Source organism: Salmo salar, chromosome 01 (genome assembly GCF_965601325.2).
Source record: "Salmo salar chromosome 01, fSalSal1, whole genome shotgun sequence".
NCBI classification, from domain to species: domain Eukaryota; kingdom Metazoa; phylum Chordata; class Actinopteri; order Salmoniformes; family Salmonidae; genus Salmo; species Salmo salar.
The window spans coordinates 72,666,317-72,681,906 of record NC_138291.1 but is presented as its reverse complement, the minus strand read 5'-3'; the positions used below and the strand labels follow the sequence as shown (position 1 = coordinate 72,681,906).

The following is a 15,590-nucleotide window of genomic DNA, read 5'->3' as shown; positions in this document are numbered from 1 at the left end:
CACCTTTTCAGGTCAAACTGCCAAGGAGAGCAATTAGGCATGACACTAATTACACAGAACAAAAATTTAAATGCAACATGTAAAGTGTTTTTTCATGAGCTAAAATAAAAGATCCCTGAAATTTTCTGTACGCACCTAAAGCTTATTTCTCTACAATTTTGTGCACAAATTTGTTTACATCCCTGTTAGTGAGCATTTCTCCTTTCCTAAGATAATCCATTCACCTGACAGATGTGGCATATCAAGAAGCTGATTAAAATGCATGATCATTACACAGGTTAACCGTGTGCTGGGGACAATAAAAGGCCACTGTAAAATGTACAGTTTCGTCACACAACACAATACCACAGGGAGCGTGCAATTGACACGCTGACTGCAGGAATGTCCAGCAGAGCTGTTGACAGAGAATTGAATGTTCATTTCTCTACCATGAACTGCCTCCAACGTCGTTTCAGAAGATTTGGCAGTAAGTCCAACCGGCCTCACAACTGCAGACCACATGTAACTACGCCAGCCCAGGACCTCCATATATGGCTTCTACACTTGCGGGATTGTCTGAGACCAGCCACTCGGACAGCTGATGAAACTGTGGGTTTGCACAACTGAAGAATTTCAGCACAAACTGTCTGAAACTGTCTCAGGGAAGCTCATGTGTGTGCTCATCGTCCTCACCAGGGTCTTGACTTGACTGCAGTTCGGAGTCGTAACCGACTTCAGTGGGCAAATGCTCACCTTCAATGGCCACTGGCACGCTGGAGAAGTGTGCTTTTCACGGATAAATCCTGGTTTCAACTGTACCGGGTAGATGGCAGACAGCGTGTATGGGGTTGTGTGGGCCAGCGGTTTGCTGATGTCAATGTTGTGAACAGAGTGCTCCATGGTGGCGGTGGGGTTATGGCATGGGCAAGCTGAAGACAAAAGAACACAATTGCATTTTATCTACGGCAATTTGAATGCACAGAGATACCGTGGCGAGATCCTGCGGCCCATTGTCATGCATCATGATGCATGGCCCCATGTCACAAGGATCTGTACACAATTCCTGGAAGCTGAAAATGTCCCATTTCTTCCATGGCATGCATACTCACCAGACATGTCACCCATTGAGCCTGTTTGGGATGCTCTGGATCGACATGTACGACAGCGTGTTCCAGTTTCCTACCTTTTTTTAAAGACATTGGTGACGAACAGATGCATATTCCCAATCATGTAAAAGCCATAGATTAGGGCCTAATGAATTTATTTCAATTGACAGATTTCCTTCTATGAATTGTTACTCAGTAAAATCTTTGAAATTGTTGCATGTTGTATTTATATTTTTGTTCAGTTTAACTAAACGCCAGTGGGTAGATACAAGGGGCTGTCCAAAACTCAAGGCCACCATTTTAGCCAAACCCAAGTGTAAGTTTAACCTCAGTATAAGCAGGGCTGTTTGGGTGCTAATGGCTGTCAGCTGTTTTGGAGTTTACCTGTGTGCCAACACAGTGGATGGGCACAGCTTTGCCTGCAACCTAGGACTACTAATGGCACATTCTGTCAGAAAGAGGACATACCTAGCCTGCATAAGTCTATAAATACAATGTGCGAGGTATGGATAAGACTGGGCTTAAAGTAACTGCCCAGTGTTTCCAGATTTCTATGAAATAGGACCTCTACTTATTTACAATATGAGTGAAAAAGTTCTCTTTCCAAATGTTTTTGATTAAGCATGTTAAAAAGCAGCTTTTCTGTGTTGAAATGGTGCTGCTGTAACGGCTGTCTTCTGTAGAAATGGACCAAGGCGCAGCAGGTATGTGAATACTCATCTTTAATTAAAATAAAGGAGTAGAGCATCCACTTAACAATTCAAACAAAGTGACAACAGCTATAGTTCTGCAGGCTAGAAACGCAGTGCAAAAAACAACCACCCACAACCCCAAAGAAAAACACACACACCTATATAGGACTTCCAATCAAAGGCAACTATACACAGCTGCCTTCAATTGGAAGTCCCAATCATCCACCCAACATTTAACCAATACAAACATGCCACGTCCTGACCCCAAAACTAAAACACTAGCTCCATCTGCTGGTCAGGACGTGACAGTACCCCCCCCCCCCTCAAGGTGCAGACCCCGGAATGCACCTACCAACAAAAAAAAACCAACACAAAACCCATAAACAATAACCCTAAAACAATAAGGGAGGGAAGGGAGGGTGGCTGCCGTCACCGACGGCACTGTGCTACACCCTCCCTCCCCAACCCAACTATCCAGGAGGTGGCTCAGGTGCAGGGCGTGGACCTTGCTCCACCGTCGGCGTAGCCCACTTCGGTGGCGCTGCTAACTGCGCCGGGCAGATGGGCCACTTGGGCTGACCCTGGCAGACGGACCACTCGTGCTGGGCCGGAGGACAGGAGGACCCCTCGGGCTGGACCGGGGGACAGGAGGGCCCCTCGGGCTGGGCCGGGGGACAGGAGGGCCACTCGGGCTGGGCCGGGGGACAGGAGGGCCACTCGGGCTGGGCCGGGGGACAGGAGGGCCACTCGGGCTGGACCGGAGGGCAGGAGGGCCACTCGGGCTGGGCCGGAGGGCAGGAGGGCCACTCGGGCTGGGCCGGAGGGCAGGAGGGCCACTCGGGCTGGGCCGGAGGGCAGGAGGGCCCCTCGGGCTGGGCCGGAGGGCAGGAGGGCCCCTCGGGCTGGGCCGGAGAGCAGGAGGGCCCCTCGGGCTGGGCCGGAGAGCAGGAGGGCCCCTCGGTCTGGGCCGGAGAGCAGGAGGGCCCCTCGGGCTGGGCCGGAGAGCAGGTGGGCCCCTCGGGCTGGGCCGGAGAGCAGGAGGGCCCCTCGGGCTGGGCCGGAGAGCAGGAGGGCCCCTCGGGCTGGGCCGGAGAGCAGGAGGGCCCCTCGGGCTGGGCCGGAGAGCAGGAGGGCCCCTCGGGCGGGGCCGGAGGGCAGGAGGGCCCCTCGGGCTGGGCCGGAGGACAGGAGGGCCACTCGGGCTGGGCCGGAGGACAGGAGGGCCACTCTGGCCGGTCCTGACAGGCAGGGCACCCTGGCAGATCCGGGCAGGCGGGCACCTCTGGCAGAACCGGGCAGTCTGGCCACCCTGGCAGTTCAGGGCAGTCTGGCCACCCTGGCAGTTCAGGGCAGTCTGGCCACCCTGGCAGTTCAGGGCAGTTTGGCCACCCTGGCAGTTCAGGGCAGTCTGGCCACTCTGGCAGTTCAGGGCAGTCTGGCCACTCTGGCAGTTCAGGGCAGTCTGGCCACTCTGGCAGTTCAGGGCAGTCTGGCCACTCCGGCAGTTCAGGGCAGTCTGGCCACTCCGGCAGTTCAGGGCAGTCTGGCCACTCCGGCAGTTCAGGGCAGTCTGGCCACTCCGGCAGTTCAGGGCAGTCTGGCCACTCCGGCAGTTCAGGGCAGTCTGGCCACTCCGGCAGTTCAGGGCAGTCTGACCTCTCTGGCGACTGTTGACTGGCGGGCAGCTCTGACGACTGTTGACTGGCGGGCAGCTCTGACGACTGTTGACTGGCGGGCAGCTCTGACGACTGTTGACTGGCGAGGCTGGGTTGACACACTAGACTCCTGATGCGTGGGGCTGGTATAGGACGTGCCAGCCTGGAGACACGCACCTCCATGCTAGTGCGTCTGGCGGGAAACACCGGACCGAAAGGGCGCGCTGGCGGTCTTGATTGTAGGGTTGGCATCCCCCCTTCCGGCTCGATGCTCACCTTGCCCTGGCACCTGCGGGGCGCTGGTACTGGGCGAACTGGGCTGTGCGTCCGTATAGGCGAGATGGTGCATACCTCAGCGTAACATGGCGCCCTCCACCTCGTACGCACCTCCCTGTAGTCACGGGTAGCTGGCTTACTGCTCCTCCCTGGCCTGGCCAAGCTACCCGTGTGCCCCCCCCCAAAAAAATCTTGGGGCTGCCTCTCGGGTTTCCTAGCCAACCGTGTTCCAGCGTAACGTTCCCGATGGTTCCTCTGTCCAGCTGCCTCCACTCTCCTGAGTGCCTCCACCTGTTCCCATGGGAGGCGATCCCTTCCGGCCAGGATCTCTTCCCAGGTGTAGGCTCCCTTGCCGTCCAGGACGTCCTCCCATGTCCATTCCTCCCTTTTTCTCTCCTGTGGCTTCCTCCTCTTCTGCTGCTTGGTCCTTTGGTGGGTGGTTCTGTAACGGCTGTCTTCTGTAGAAATGGACCAAGGCGCAGCAGGTATGTGAATACTCGACTGCTGATTGGCCAGTTCATCCCCCTCAGGAGGATGACATCATACAGCAAGCTTTTTTTAAACGGTCTGTTTGAGATAAAAGATTCAGGTGGGGATATTTTCGATTTTTTTTTTTCTTCAATGTATGCATTGGCCACAAATACAAGTATAGGATGAGTCAACAACATTATTTGGGTATTAGTTAACAGAATATGAACGTTTAAAAGTCAGATTTTCACTGGCTGATCTTTGAAGTGTAATATCCTTGTTTGAACTAGGTATTGACTTTATTCTTGTTAAAACAAAGTATTGAGTTTATTTGTTATAATTAATTGGTATTATATTTAAAAGATGTTTGAATTGCTCCTAAACTGTAATGTTGTTAATGCATTATGCTTTTTGAAGAAATATTTATTTAATGTATAAGTGAATAGTTTGGTTTACTTTGAAGTTTAAGTTTTGACCAATAAGGTCGCTTGTTTAGCTGTGGCCAATGGGAGTTGACCTGGTTAACGGGAGGCCTGGGGAAAAAAGGGAGGGAAAAGAGATGTTGATAAAAGGATTGACGTTTTACATTAGGACCGTTGGTGAAGAAAAATTGTGAAAGAAGACGACAAAACTAGAACAAAACCCATACCTACTAAGACATGAAGGGAAATACCTATTTTATAAAAGAGTTGTTATAATTTTGTTAAGACTTAGTAAAGACTGAAGCTACCATCTCATCATGGAGGTATTTGCCAGCCTTGAGGTTAGCCTAGCATCGTGTGACACCGGGAGATAATTGCTTGGGAAGCTTAACGAGTTCATGTTCCCATGGGATATCGGTTACGGTTAAGGAGTACTGTCTGCATGGGTAGCTGTGCTTGCCTTGGACTTTGTGAGGAAACCTGCATGGAACTGCCATACTTCGCTGCCATACTTCGCTGGAATATCTACTAAGTAGTGAATAACCACAACGTGAGGTGCTTCTGGATATTTTTGGGTGTCATTTTTTTTAGCTCCAACGCGCGCCAACGGTTTATTTAAGCAAACTTGAAATCATTTGGACATGGGTTGTGCACGACTCATTGGGGTTTATTATTTTTATTTCCTTTGATGTTGTGTCTGAAAATGTATTTGTGTTTGAAAATGTATTAATACACATATTGAACCTTATGTATGTTGCTTTGGTGGAGTCATTGATTGTTTAAATTGAATTTAATGCATGGGATAGTTTATCCTGATTCAATAACAGAAACCTATAATCATTTCATCTGAGGTTAATACCCTATTGTCATAACCCTAGATAGTTTACAATAGGAATTCTTATTGGAGATGTCCTTCTCACCTAACATCCCATGCCGTTGAGATACTCTACATAAGTTAATATTGTGAGAGTCATATTCGAGCCCGGTGAGAGGGTTACAGAAGCTTATCATAGAAAGCAAGTCAAAGCAGGTGGAATAAGGTGAAAAATGTTATTTGTATTCTAGTTCAAAGAACAGTAATGAGCATCTGGTTTTGCTGACAAGAAAAAGACCATTAGTAAAACTGCAACGTAAAGTAAGCATTATGGCTAGTTGTGATAACCCACGTACCAGTGAATGGCGAGACAATTGACAATTAGACTAAAGTTGCTATTTTTTAATATCAAAATAGGATTTTTTTTCAGGTTCAATAGAGATTAATTACATACATATTTATGTGCACGAACTAATATCATATACAAATAAAATGTGTGGTTCAACCCCTGAGGAAGTTCAAACTGGGGCGGCAGGGTAGCCTAGTGGTTAGAGCATTGGGCTAGTAACCGAAAGGTTGCAAGTTTGGATCCCCGAGCTGACAAGGTACACATCTGTTGTTCTGCCCCTGAACAAGGTAGTTAACCCACTGTTCCTAGGCTGTCATTGAAAATAAGAATTTGTTCTTAACTGACTTGCCTAGTTAAATAAAGGTAAAATAAAAACTCTAAACACATTAACTAGATCGCTAACTAAATATAAATATAATAGATAAATATAATACCTACTGCTAGTAGCCATGTACTCATCCAACAGTAAATGTAATGTCCTAAAAACGTTTTAGTCATGTTATCTTGGATGAAATCTTCATCAGCACTCATTGACGAAGCATTGAGAAGAATGCTCAGTTGGGCCTCAGTCCAAAACGAACGTTCAAAACAATATTGTGACGAAACAGGCAACCCATGAACAGCAGCAGGCCTCAGCGAGGGCACAGTGGCAGTGCAGACACTTTCATTACAGGATTCATGTTTGACCAAATCATGGTTTTAGACGCCCCAAAAATATGATTTTTTTTGGTGAAATTACAATGTAGAATGTGCTCTTTCTACATTTATAGGCACCCTTTCCGTTTTCTACGATCCACGATCTTGCTGTCTAACTGATGACGGGGTCAGAGTGGGTCTTTTTGCTGATGGCTCGTTTGACTTTGAATGTGCATTTGCGTGAGCTCAGCCAACTGTTCAGCCAAAGGCTCATTATAGATTAGGATAACAGAGAAATTGTGCAAAAATCTTAATTTTTTTACTTAGCTGGCTAATGGGCTGCCATATCACCTTTTTCATTGTTTTATTTTTATACTGTTTATATAAACATATTTATTTTCACTTTTGACCAGCTTACCCAAGACAAAAATGGTCCGGACATCTGGCACCTGCCAGAATTGCCAGATGGCCAATCCACCCCTGCTGATGACTCACTTGGCCTGGGGGGCTACCTGGTTGGTTGTTGTGCTTACCTGCCTAGAAGATGGTAGGAAGCTTGATTCATTGTCAGAGGAGTTCAGGTTCCATTGTGGTGACACAATCTCCACAGAACGACCAGCCACGGCCAGGTCCAGTAGGCTGTGCAGCCCAGCAGAGAGGGTGAGGTGGGCCGTACCATTCTCAGAGAAGGTGACATCTTCTGGAATATTCTCCACAAGCACTACCCTGTGATTGTAAAAGAGTGAAAAACATCCCATGTAATGAAGACAAATGGCTGTTTTTCAGGTTTGTAAATGAAAAAGACCTGAAAGCCAGAGAAGTTTAATTAAATAAGCCCCCAAAATGTTCTTTCTAACAGATGCATTTACAGCACATTGATGTGTAGTTTGAGTCTTCAAGAGCCAATTATGTCCGTCTGTATTAGCCACAGAATCATCCGTAACTTGTGCAGCTGCCTTGGGATGTTGTAAAATTAGGTCATATTCATTGACTTTCACCTATGATTACCTCCTGCAAGATGTTTGAGATTGAGAACACTTTCCGTCTGGGCATTATCACTGAGATAGATTTTAGGGGTGAATAGAAGAGTGGCTGAACTGCCTTCTAACAGGATCACCATGGCAGAGCTCTTACTGAACTTCAATACATTTTCAAGGGCATCATTCTCCCCATATGCTTTCAAGTAGAGTGAATTTTAGTATCATAAATGTAATGGAAATGAGACATTAATGGTAAAAAGATTTCTATACCCAGCCAGTGAAGTCCGAAGACCAATAGTCAGTCATCAAGCCTGGGTTGAAATAGTACTTGTTTTCTTTGAAATACTTTAAGCAATAGATTCAGTCTGCTTGGATGGGCAGGGTTTGCAGTTTTGGGATTATTTCATTAGTTCCATTGCACCAGTCAAGCTCAATTAATTACAGTTAAAGTATTTTAAAGAATTTGAACCCAGGTCGTAGTTTTTTCTTTACCCCACCGATACATTTCAGAAACACTTTATGTACTTCTTTCTATTGTGTCTCCAATAATTTATCCAGGCCTTAGTGAAACAGGCAACCTGACAACAAACACGCAACACAGTCCTAACCCGACACCGAAGTATCTATTTTAATATGCATAGGCAGCACATTGCACGTCAAACTGTGTGCTATTATACAAAAATATCATATAATACAAAAACATAATTGATCATAGCTAATAGATCATAGCTAATTTAATACAATCTTCCAAGAATGTGCCACATTTTCCAAGAAAGTTCAGTCCAGGTATCGTGTCATTTGGGTGGCAGAGAATTGTTCCCTGCTGTCCTTAATGTTTAAAACCCCATTCTAGCCCGGCAGGTAAACATATTGGATTTAATGTGTCAGGCTGAGTACTTTAGACACACTGCATGCTATATCAAGCCTGAATGGCTCCTGCTTTATCTTGCCAGGTCATTGATTCATACCGATCCAATGCTGAGCATTCTTCATACTGGGAGTTGGTTCAATATTGGAGGAAAACACAGTAAATCATATAAAGCAGTAATGGGGCGAGTCAAGTGAATGTTGAACGCAGACAGCAATTAATTTCCTGGCCCTGGTTGATTCAGCAAGCTGATGGAATAGTGCTGCAAAACCAAACTGACAGGTGATGAGACAGAAACATTGACTTACTGACTAACCACTTTTTTCAGGTCACGATGTTGGAGATAGATGAAGAATATGGTAAGGTAAGGACACTGAGCTGTTCAAATGTTCCATAATGAAAGCACTACATATCCCAAAGAGCATGGTAGTCAAATAAATGTATGTGAAATTAACTTGGATTGATTTAGGTTAGGATCAACAAAGTATTGTAGATTATTCTGCTAGCTTTCAGTCTCTAAAACATGTATTGCCAAATGCAATTGTCACGTTCTGACCAGTAAAAGGGGTTATTTGTTATTGTAGTTTGGTCAGGACGTGGCAGGGGTGTGTTTGTTTTGTGTTGTCGTTTTTTGGGGGGTATTGTTCTAGGTTTTGTATTTCTATGTTCGTATTTCTAGTATTTGTATTTCTATGTTCGTTTTGGGAACGACCTCCAATTAGAAGCAGCTGGTTTCTAATTGGAGGCCATATTTATATGGGTTTATTTTCTCTTGTGTTTGTGGGTGATTGTTCCATGTATAGGCAAGGTTACCTTACAGGACTATCGTGCGTGTTCTTGTTTTGTTCCAGTGTTCACGAACGAATAAAAATATAAGTATGGACACTTACCACGCTGCGTATTGGTCCGATATTTCTTACTCTTCATCAGAAGACGAAGCGCATGACAGCAATAACATGCAATAAACAAACACTGAAAATAGCACGCATTATCACTCCACGCATTATTTACCATTAGAATTAGAAATACGAAAGGGGCACCACAGCAAATAGGACAGATAGTTCATATTAACCATCTCATAATGAAAAAAGCAGGGAAATGGAAAACCAGTTAAGGGGGACACGTAAGCTTAATAAAAAAACAATAAACATAACCCATTTCCCTCAGAAAATCATGCATGGGGATTCTATATGCCTGTAGACAGCAAGCAGGTTAGTGTAAAATGAGAATAAGAAGAACATTTGTTTCTGCACTAAGGCAGTCCATTGATTTATTCACAGTCTGTGCGAATTACCCCACACTCATCTGAAATCCCCATGTGCAGCCATGTGTGTTATTTGGACTGCAGGTGGAGGATCCATAATTCACGTACAGTGCAACCGGAAAGTATTCAGACCCATTGACTTTTTCCACATTTTATGTTACAGCCTTATTCTAAAATGGATACCCCATAGTGACAAACAAAAACTGTTTTTTAGAATTTGTTGCAAATTCATAAAAAATAAACTTAAAAACTAAATTTACATAAGTTTTCAGACCCTTTACTCAGTACTTTGTTGAAGCACCTTTGGCAGCGATTACAGCCTTGAGTCTTCTTGGGTATGACGCTACATGTTTGGCACACCTGTATTTGTTGAGTTGCTGCCACCATGCCGTAGGGATAGTGCCAGGTTTCCTCCAGACGTGACGTTTGGCATTCAGGCCAAAGAGTTCCATCTTAGTTTCATCAAACCAGATAATCTTGTTTCTCATGGTCTGAGAATCATTTTGGCAAACTCCAAGCGAGCTGTCATGTGCCTTTTACTGAGGAATGGCTTCCGTCTGGCCACTCGACCATAAAGGCCTGATTGGTGGAGTGCTGCAGAGATGGTTGTCCTTCTGGAAAGTTCTCCCATCTCCACAGGGGAACTCTAGAGCTCTCTCAGAGTGACCATCGGGTTCTTGGTCACCTCCCTGACCAAGGCCCTTCTCCCCTGATTGCTCAGTTTGGTCTTGTTTGGAACCCCCTTCTTCCATTTAAGAATGATGGAGGCCACTGTGTTCTTGGGGACCTTCAATGCTGCAGACATGTTTTGGTACCCTTCCCCATATCTGTGCCTCGACAAAATCCTGTCTCGGAGCTCTACGGACAATTCCTTCAACCTCATGGCTTGGTTTTTGCTCTGACATGCATTGTCAATTGTGGGACCTTATATAGACAGGTGTGTGCCTGTCTTGGTTTCATCAGACCAGAGAATCTTGTTTCTCATGGTCAGAGTCCTTTAGGTGCCTTTTGGCAAACTCCAAGTGGGCTGTCATGTGCCTTTTACTGAGGAGTGGCTTCCATCTGGCCACTCTACCATAAAGGCCTGGTTGGTGGAGTGATGCAGAGATGGTTGTCCTTCTGGAAGGTTCTCCCATCTCCACAGAGGAACTCTGGAGCTCTGTCAGAGTGACCATCGGGTTCTTGGTCACCTCCTTGACCAAGGCCCTTCTCCCCCGATTGCTCAGTTTGGCCGGCGGCCAGCTCTAGGAAGTCTTGGTGGTGCCAAACTTCATCCATTTAAGAATGATGGAGGCCACTGTGTTCTTGGGGACCTTCAATGCTGCAGAAAGTTTTTGGTACCCTTCCCCAGATCTGTGCCTCGACACAATCCTGTCTCGGATCACTATGGACAATTCCTTCGACCTCATGGCTTGGGTTTTTGCTCTGTCATGCACTGTCAACTGTGGGACCTTATATAAACAGGCGTGTGCCTTGCCAAATCATGTCAAATCAATTGAATTTACCACAGGTGGTCTCCAATGAAGTTGTAGAAACATCAAGGATGATCAATGGAAACAGGATGCACCTGAGCTCAATTTTGAGTCTCATAGCAAAGTGTCTGAATATTTAGGTAAATAATGTCTAAAAAGCTGTTTTTGCTGGAGCAGACTGGAGCAGACAGCCATGTTAAATGGTAGAAGCTATTTTGATAGCAGCATCCAAGTGTAACAGTGTAGGTTCCGTCCCTCTCTTCGCCCCAACCCGGGCTCGAACCAGGGACCCTTGCACACATCAACAACTGACACCCCACGAAGCATCGTTACCCATCGCGCCACAAAAGCCGCGGCCCTTGCAACGCAAGGGGCAACCCTACTTCAAGTCTCAGAGCGAGTGACGTCACCGATTGAAACGCTATTAGCGCGCACCCCCGCTAACTAACTAGCCATTTCACATCGGTTACACTCACCCCCCCTTTGACCTCCTCCTTTTCCGCAGCAACCAATGATCCGGGTCACGGCACCAATGTAACAGTGTAGGTTCCGTCCCTCTCTTCGCCCCAACCCGGGCTCGAACCAGGGACCCTTGCACACATCAACAACTGACACCCCACGAAGCATCGTTACCCATCGCGCCACAAAAGCCGCGGCCCTTGCAACGCAAGGGGCAACCCTACTTCAAGTCTCAGAGCGAGTGACGTCACCGATTGAAACGCTATTAGCGCGCACCACCGCTAACTAACTAGCCATTTCACATCGGTTACACAAGGCTCTGTGAATGTTACCCATGTACAGTGCCTTCAGAAAGTATTCCTAACGCTTGACTTATAACACATTTGTTGTGTTACAGTGGGAAATCAAAATGGATTAAATTGATTTTTTTCTTACCCATCTACAGACAATACCTCATAATGACAAAGTGAAAGCATGTTTTTAGAAAAACAGAAATATCTCATCACACCCCTGAGTGAATACATGTTAGAATCACCTTTGGCCGCTATTACAGCTTTGAGTCTTTCTGGGAAAGTCACTAAGATTTTTGTACAATATTTGCACATTATTATTAAAAATATTCTTCAAGCTCTGACAAGTTGGTTGTTGATCATTGCTAGACAGCCATTTTCATGTCTTCCCATAGATTTTCAATCTGATTTAAGTAAAAACTATAACTAGGCCACTCAGGGACATTCAATGTCGTCTTGGTAAGCAACTCCAGTCCTGCTGAAAGGTGAATTTGCCTGTGCTTAGCTCCATTCCGTTTCTTTTTATCCTAAAAAAATCCCTAGTTCTTGCCGATGACAAGCATACCCATAACATGATGCAGCCACCACCATGCTTGAAATTATGAAGAGTGGCACTCAGTAATGTGTTAGATTTACCCCAAACATAACACTTTGATTTCAAGACATAAAGTTAATTTCTTTGCCACATTTTTTGCAGTTTTACTTTAGTGCCTTATTGCAAACAGTATGCATGTTTTGGAATATTTGTATTCTGTACAGGCTTCCTTCTTTTCACTCTGTCATTTAGGTTAGTATTGTGGAGTAACTACAATGTTGTTGATTCATCCTCAGTTCTCTCTTATCACTGCAATTAAACTCTGGACTCATGGTGAAATCCCTGAATGGTTTCCTTCCTCTCCGGCAACTGAGTTAGGAAGGACACCTGTACCTTTGTAGTTGTAGTGACTGGGTGTATTGATCTACACCATCCAAAGTGTAATTGATAACTTCACCATGCTCAAGGGAATATTCAATGTCTTCCTTATTTTTTACCCATCCACCAATAGGTGCCCTTCTTTGCGAGGCATTGGAAAACATCCCTGGTCTTTGTAGTTTAATCTGTGTTTGAAATTCACTGCTCGACTGAGGGACCTTACAGATAATTGTATGTGTGGGGTACAGAGATTAGTCATTCAAAAATCATGTTAAACACTATTATTGCACACAGTGAGTCTATACAACTTATTGTGTGACTTTTTAAGCACAAGTTTACTCCTGAACTTATTTATACTTGATATAACAAAGGGGTTGACTACTTATTGACTCAAGACATTTAAGCTTTTAATTTTTAATTTAATACATTTCAAAATAAAAATAAACATAATACACTTTGATGTTATGGGGTATTGTGTGTAGGCCAGTTACACAAAATCTCAATTTAATCAACTTTTAATTTAGGCTATAACACAAGAAAATGTGGAAAAAGTCAAGGGCTTTGAATACTTTCTGAAGGAACTGCATGATGAATGACTAGATATGCCTGTCATAAAAGTCATAAAAAAGGTATTGTTATTATGCATTATTGTAATGCAATTAGAAATGTCTCTGATATATTGCTGAGAAATAACTCAAATACAGAGATATGAGGATAAATTTCCCAAATAAAATGTAAGAATATCACGGCCTGGGCCTGACCCTGGGGTTTCATTGAGTTATAATACTGCTGTGGCTTAGACAATTCATTCATTCACACTCCAGATGCTGGCAGAACTTTGAGACTGTCTGGTTACTGTATAGTACATGACCAAGGTAGTGTCTTTGATGCTACCGACTGAAGGTCTGCCAGAAAAAATAAACAGATCATTAATGTATAGGGCACTGGGTGCATAGACCGACTGCCTATGAGACTGATTGCACTGGTACTCAGTAGCCAAAAATACATGTTTGACAAACTGTGCCTGTTTGACAAACTATGCCCCTTGATTCATTATACACTATATGACATGAAAATAATATTTTTGTGGGGACTTACATGTATAATGTCATGTATGAAGTACATAAACATAGTGTAAGGCCAGTGATAAGAATGTTAACCAGGGACACTGCGACTTCAGCGTTAGACTCAATGTTTAATATCAGAGCGCTACACAATTTATACGGGACAAGATCACATGTCGCTCAGTTGCTAGAGCATGGCGCTTGCAACGCCAGGGTTGTGGGTTTGATTCCCACAGGGGAGCAGTATGCACCCCCCCCCAAAAAAAATACTGGAAGTTGCTCTGGATAAGAGTGTCTGCTAAATGACGTAAATGTAAAACAAATTAGGCAAGAGTGTGGTTCCTTCTTCCACGGAGGAATTACCCATGAACTTTTGCTCCTCTTCCAAGAGCCAGAATAACATTTTAAAATAAGATTTCCACACATTATGTTGTCACAATAAATGTCCCACAGTACTCTTACCGTAGGAAAATAATATCCGTGTTTCAGAACAGCAATGTAGAAAACTGTAAAATGTGGGAATAATGTAGCTTAATTTCTATAGTCACTTTACAACATAAGTGCTTGTTTTGTCTTTCAGTCTTTTTGTATATTTGTATTTGTGTACTTCACACCAAAGTCTCTGAAATGGTCAGACAATGTAACCAGCCTGTGCCCTGATAATGGGGACTGCCCAAAGTCCAGTGGGGGACAGCGTGACAGTGTGGATCTGCACAGTAGCATTTGACATTGTTCGCTTTTTCGTTGTTTGGCCAAAGGACAGGCAGCTGAAGATCGGCTGTCATCTCCAGCTACAGTTTGTTTACCTGTCCCTTTGTCTCTGTAAAGTGTGTGTGCATGGCGTGTACACTATGGTGTTGGAGAGTGGTGTCTCGAAGTCTGCTCTGCTCTGTGACTTTGCCTGTTATCTGTGCTGCAGCTGGGGAAACGCCCGCCATGGCTGTCGTACGGACTCGTTGATGGCGGTTGTCTTCTCGGGTAGAACTTGTCGACTGGGTAAACCTCTTGGTGGCGATGGCTGTAGCACCTAGTGGAGGCTGCTGAGGGGAGAACGGCTCATAAGAATGGCCGGAGCATAGCGAATGGAATGGCATCAAACCATGTGTTTGATGTATTTGATACCATTCCACCTATTTCGCTCCAGCCATTACCACGAGCCCGTCCTCCCCAATTAAGGTGCAACCAACCTCCTGTAGTGGCACGTCCGGCAGCGGTCAGCCCTGGCACGCTCACACAGGGGAGTTGTCCTGTATGAGGCAGATCTAGAGGGGTGCTCAAGGGAATGAACCTTAGTGTTTCTTTTTAAGTTAGTGTGCGTCAGAAAGGCTACCGCTGACTGCAGTTTGTCTACTACATGGGTGAGTGCATCAAGTTGGGCTGCAGCCTTCATTGTACAGATAGGGCCTTGCCTTCAGAGAAATATCTTATTTTCTTGGTTTAGTCCCCTGCCCCCAAAAAAAGATAGCATCTGTTTGCATGTGTACTAAGTTACTTTTCACTACTGCTGACCATGATTACTTCAAGTTTAGATAGCTGGCTACACTAACTTACTAGGGGTGTGCATCTTTCCCTTTCAAGACGATTCAATATGTAATATTCTCTCAGAAACTGTGCGATGGGTTTGATTGGTTCTCTCAAATGATAAAAAAAACCCCTCAGTGGTTGAGTTCTCTCGTTGTATAGAAGGGGCGCATAATTGGTTGTTGTCCGAGTTAGGGGAGGGTTTGGCCGGCCGGGATGTCCTTGTCCCATTGCGCTCTAGCGACTCCTGTGGAGGGCTGGGTGCATGCACGAGGACACGGTCGCCAGTTGTACGTGTTTCCTACAATACATTGGTGTGGCTGGCTTCTGGATTAAGCGAGTAGTGTGTCAAGAAGCAGTGT

The 15,590-nt window shown here is 45.1% G+C and overlaps 1 protein-coding gene across 1 annotated transcript in view; it reads right to left on the bottom strand.

Annotated features, from left to right (window-relative positions):
* LOC106607954 (inactive phospholipase D5) overlaps positions 1-15,590 on the bottom strand; it is a 60,635-nt gene that overhangs the window by 8,734 nt on the left and 36,311 nt on the right. Inside the window, exon 3 of the mRNA XM_082976451.1 lies at positions 6,931-7,123. Coding sequence (XP_082832577.1) covers positions 6,931-7,123 — 193 coding nt within the window. The remainder of the gene's footprint in view (positions 1-6,930; positions 7,124-15,590) is intronic.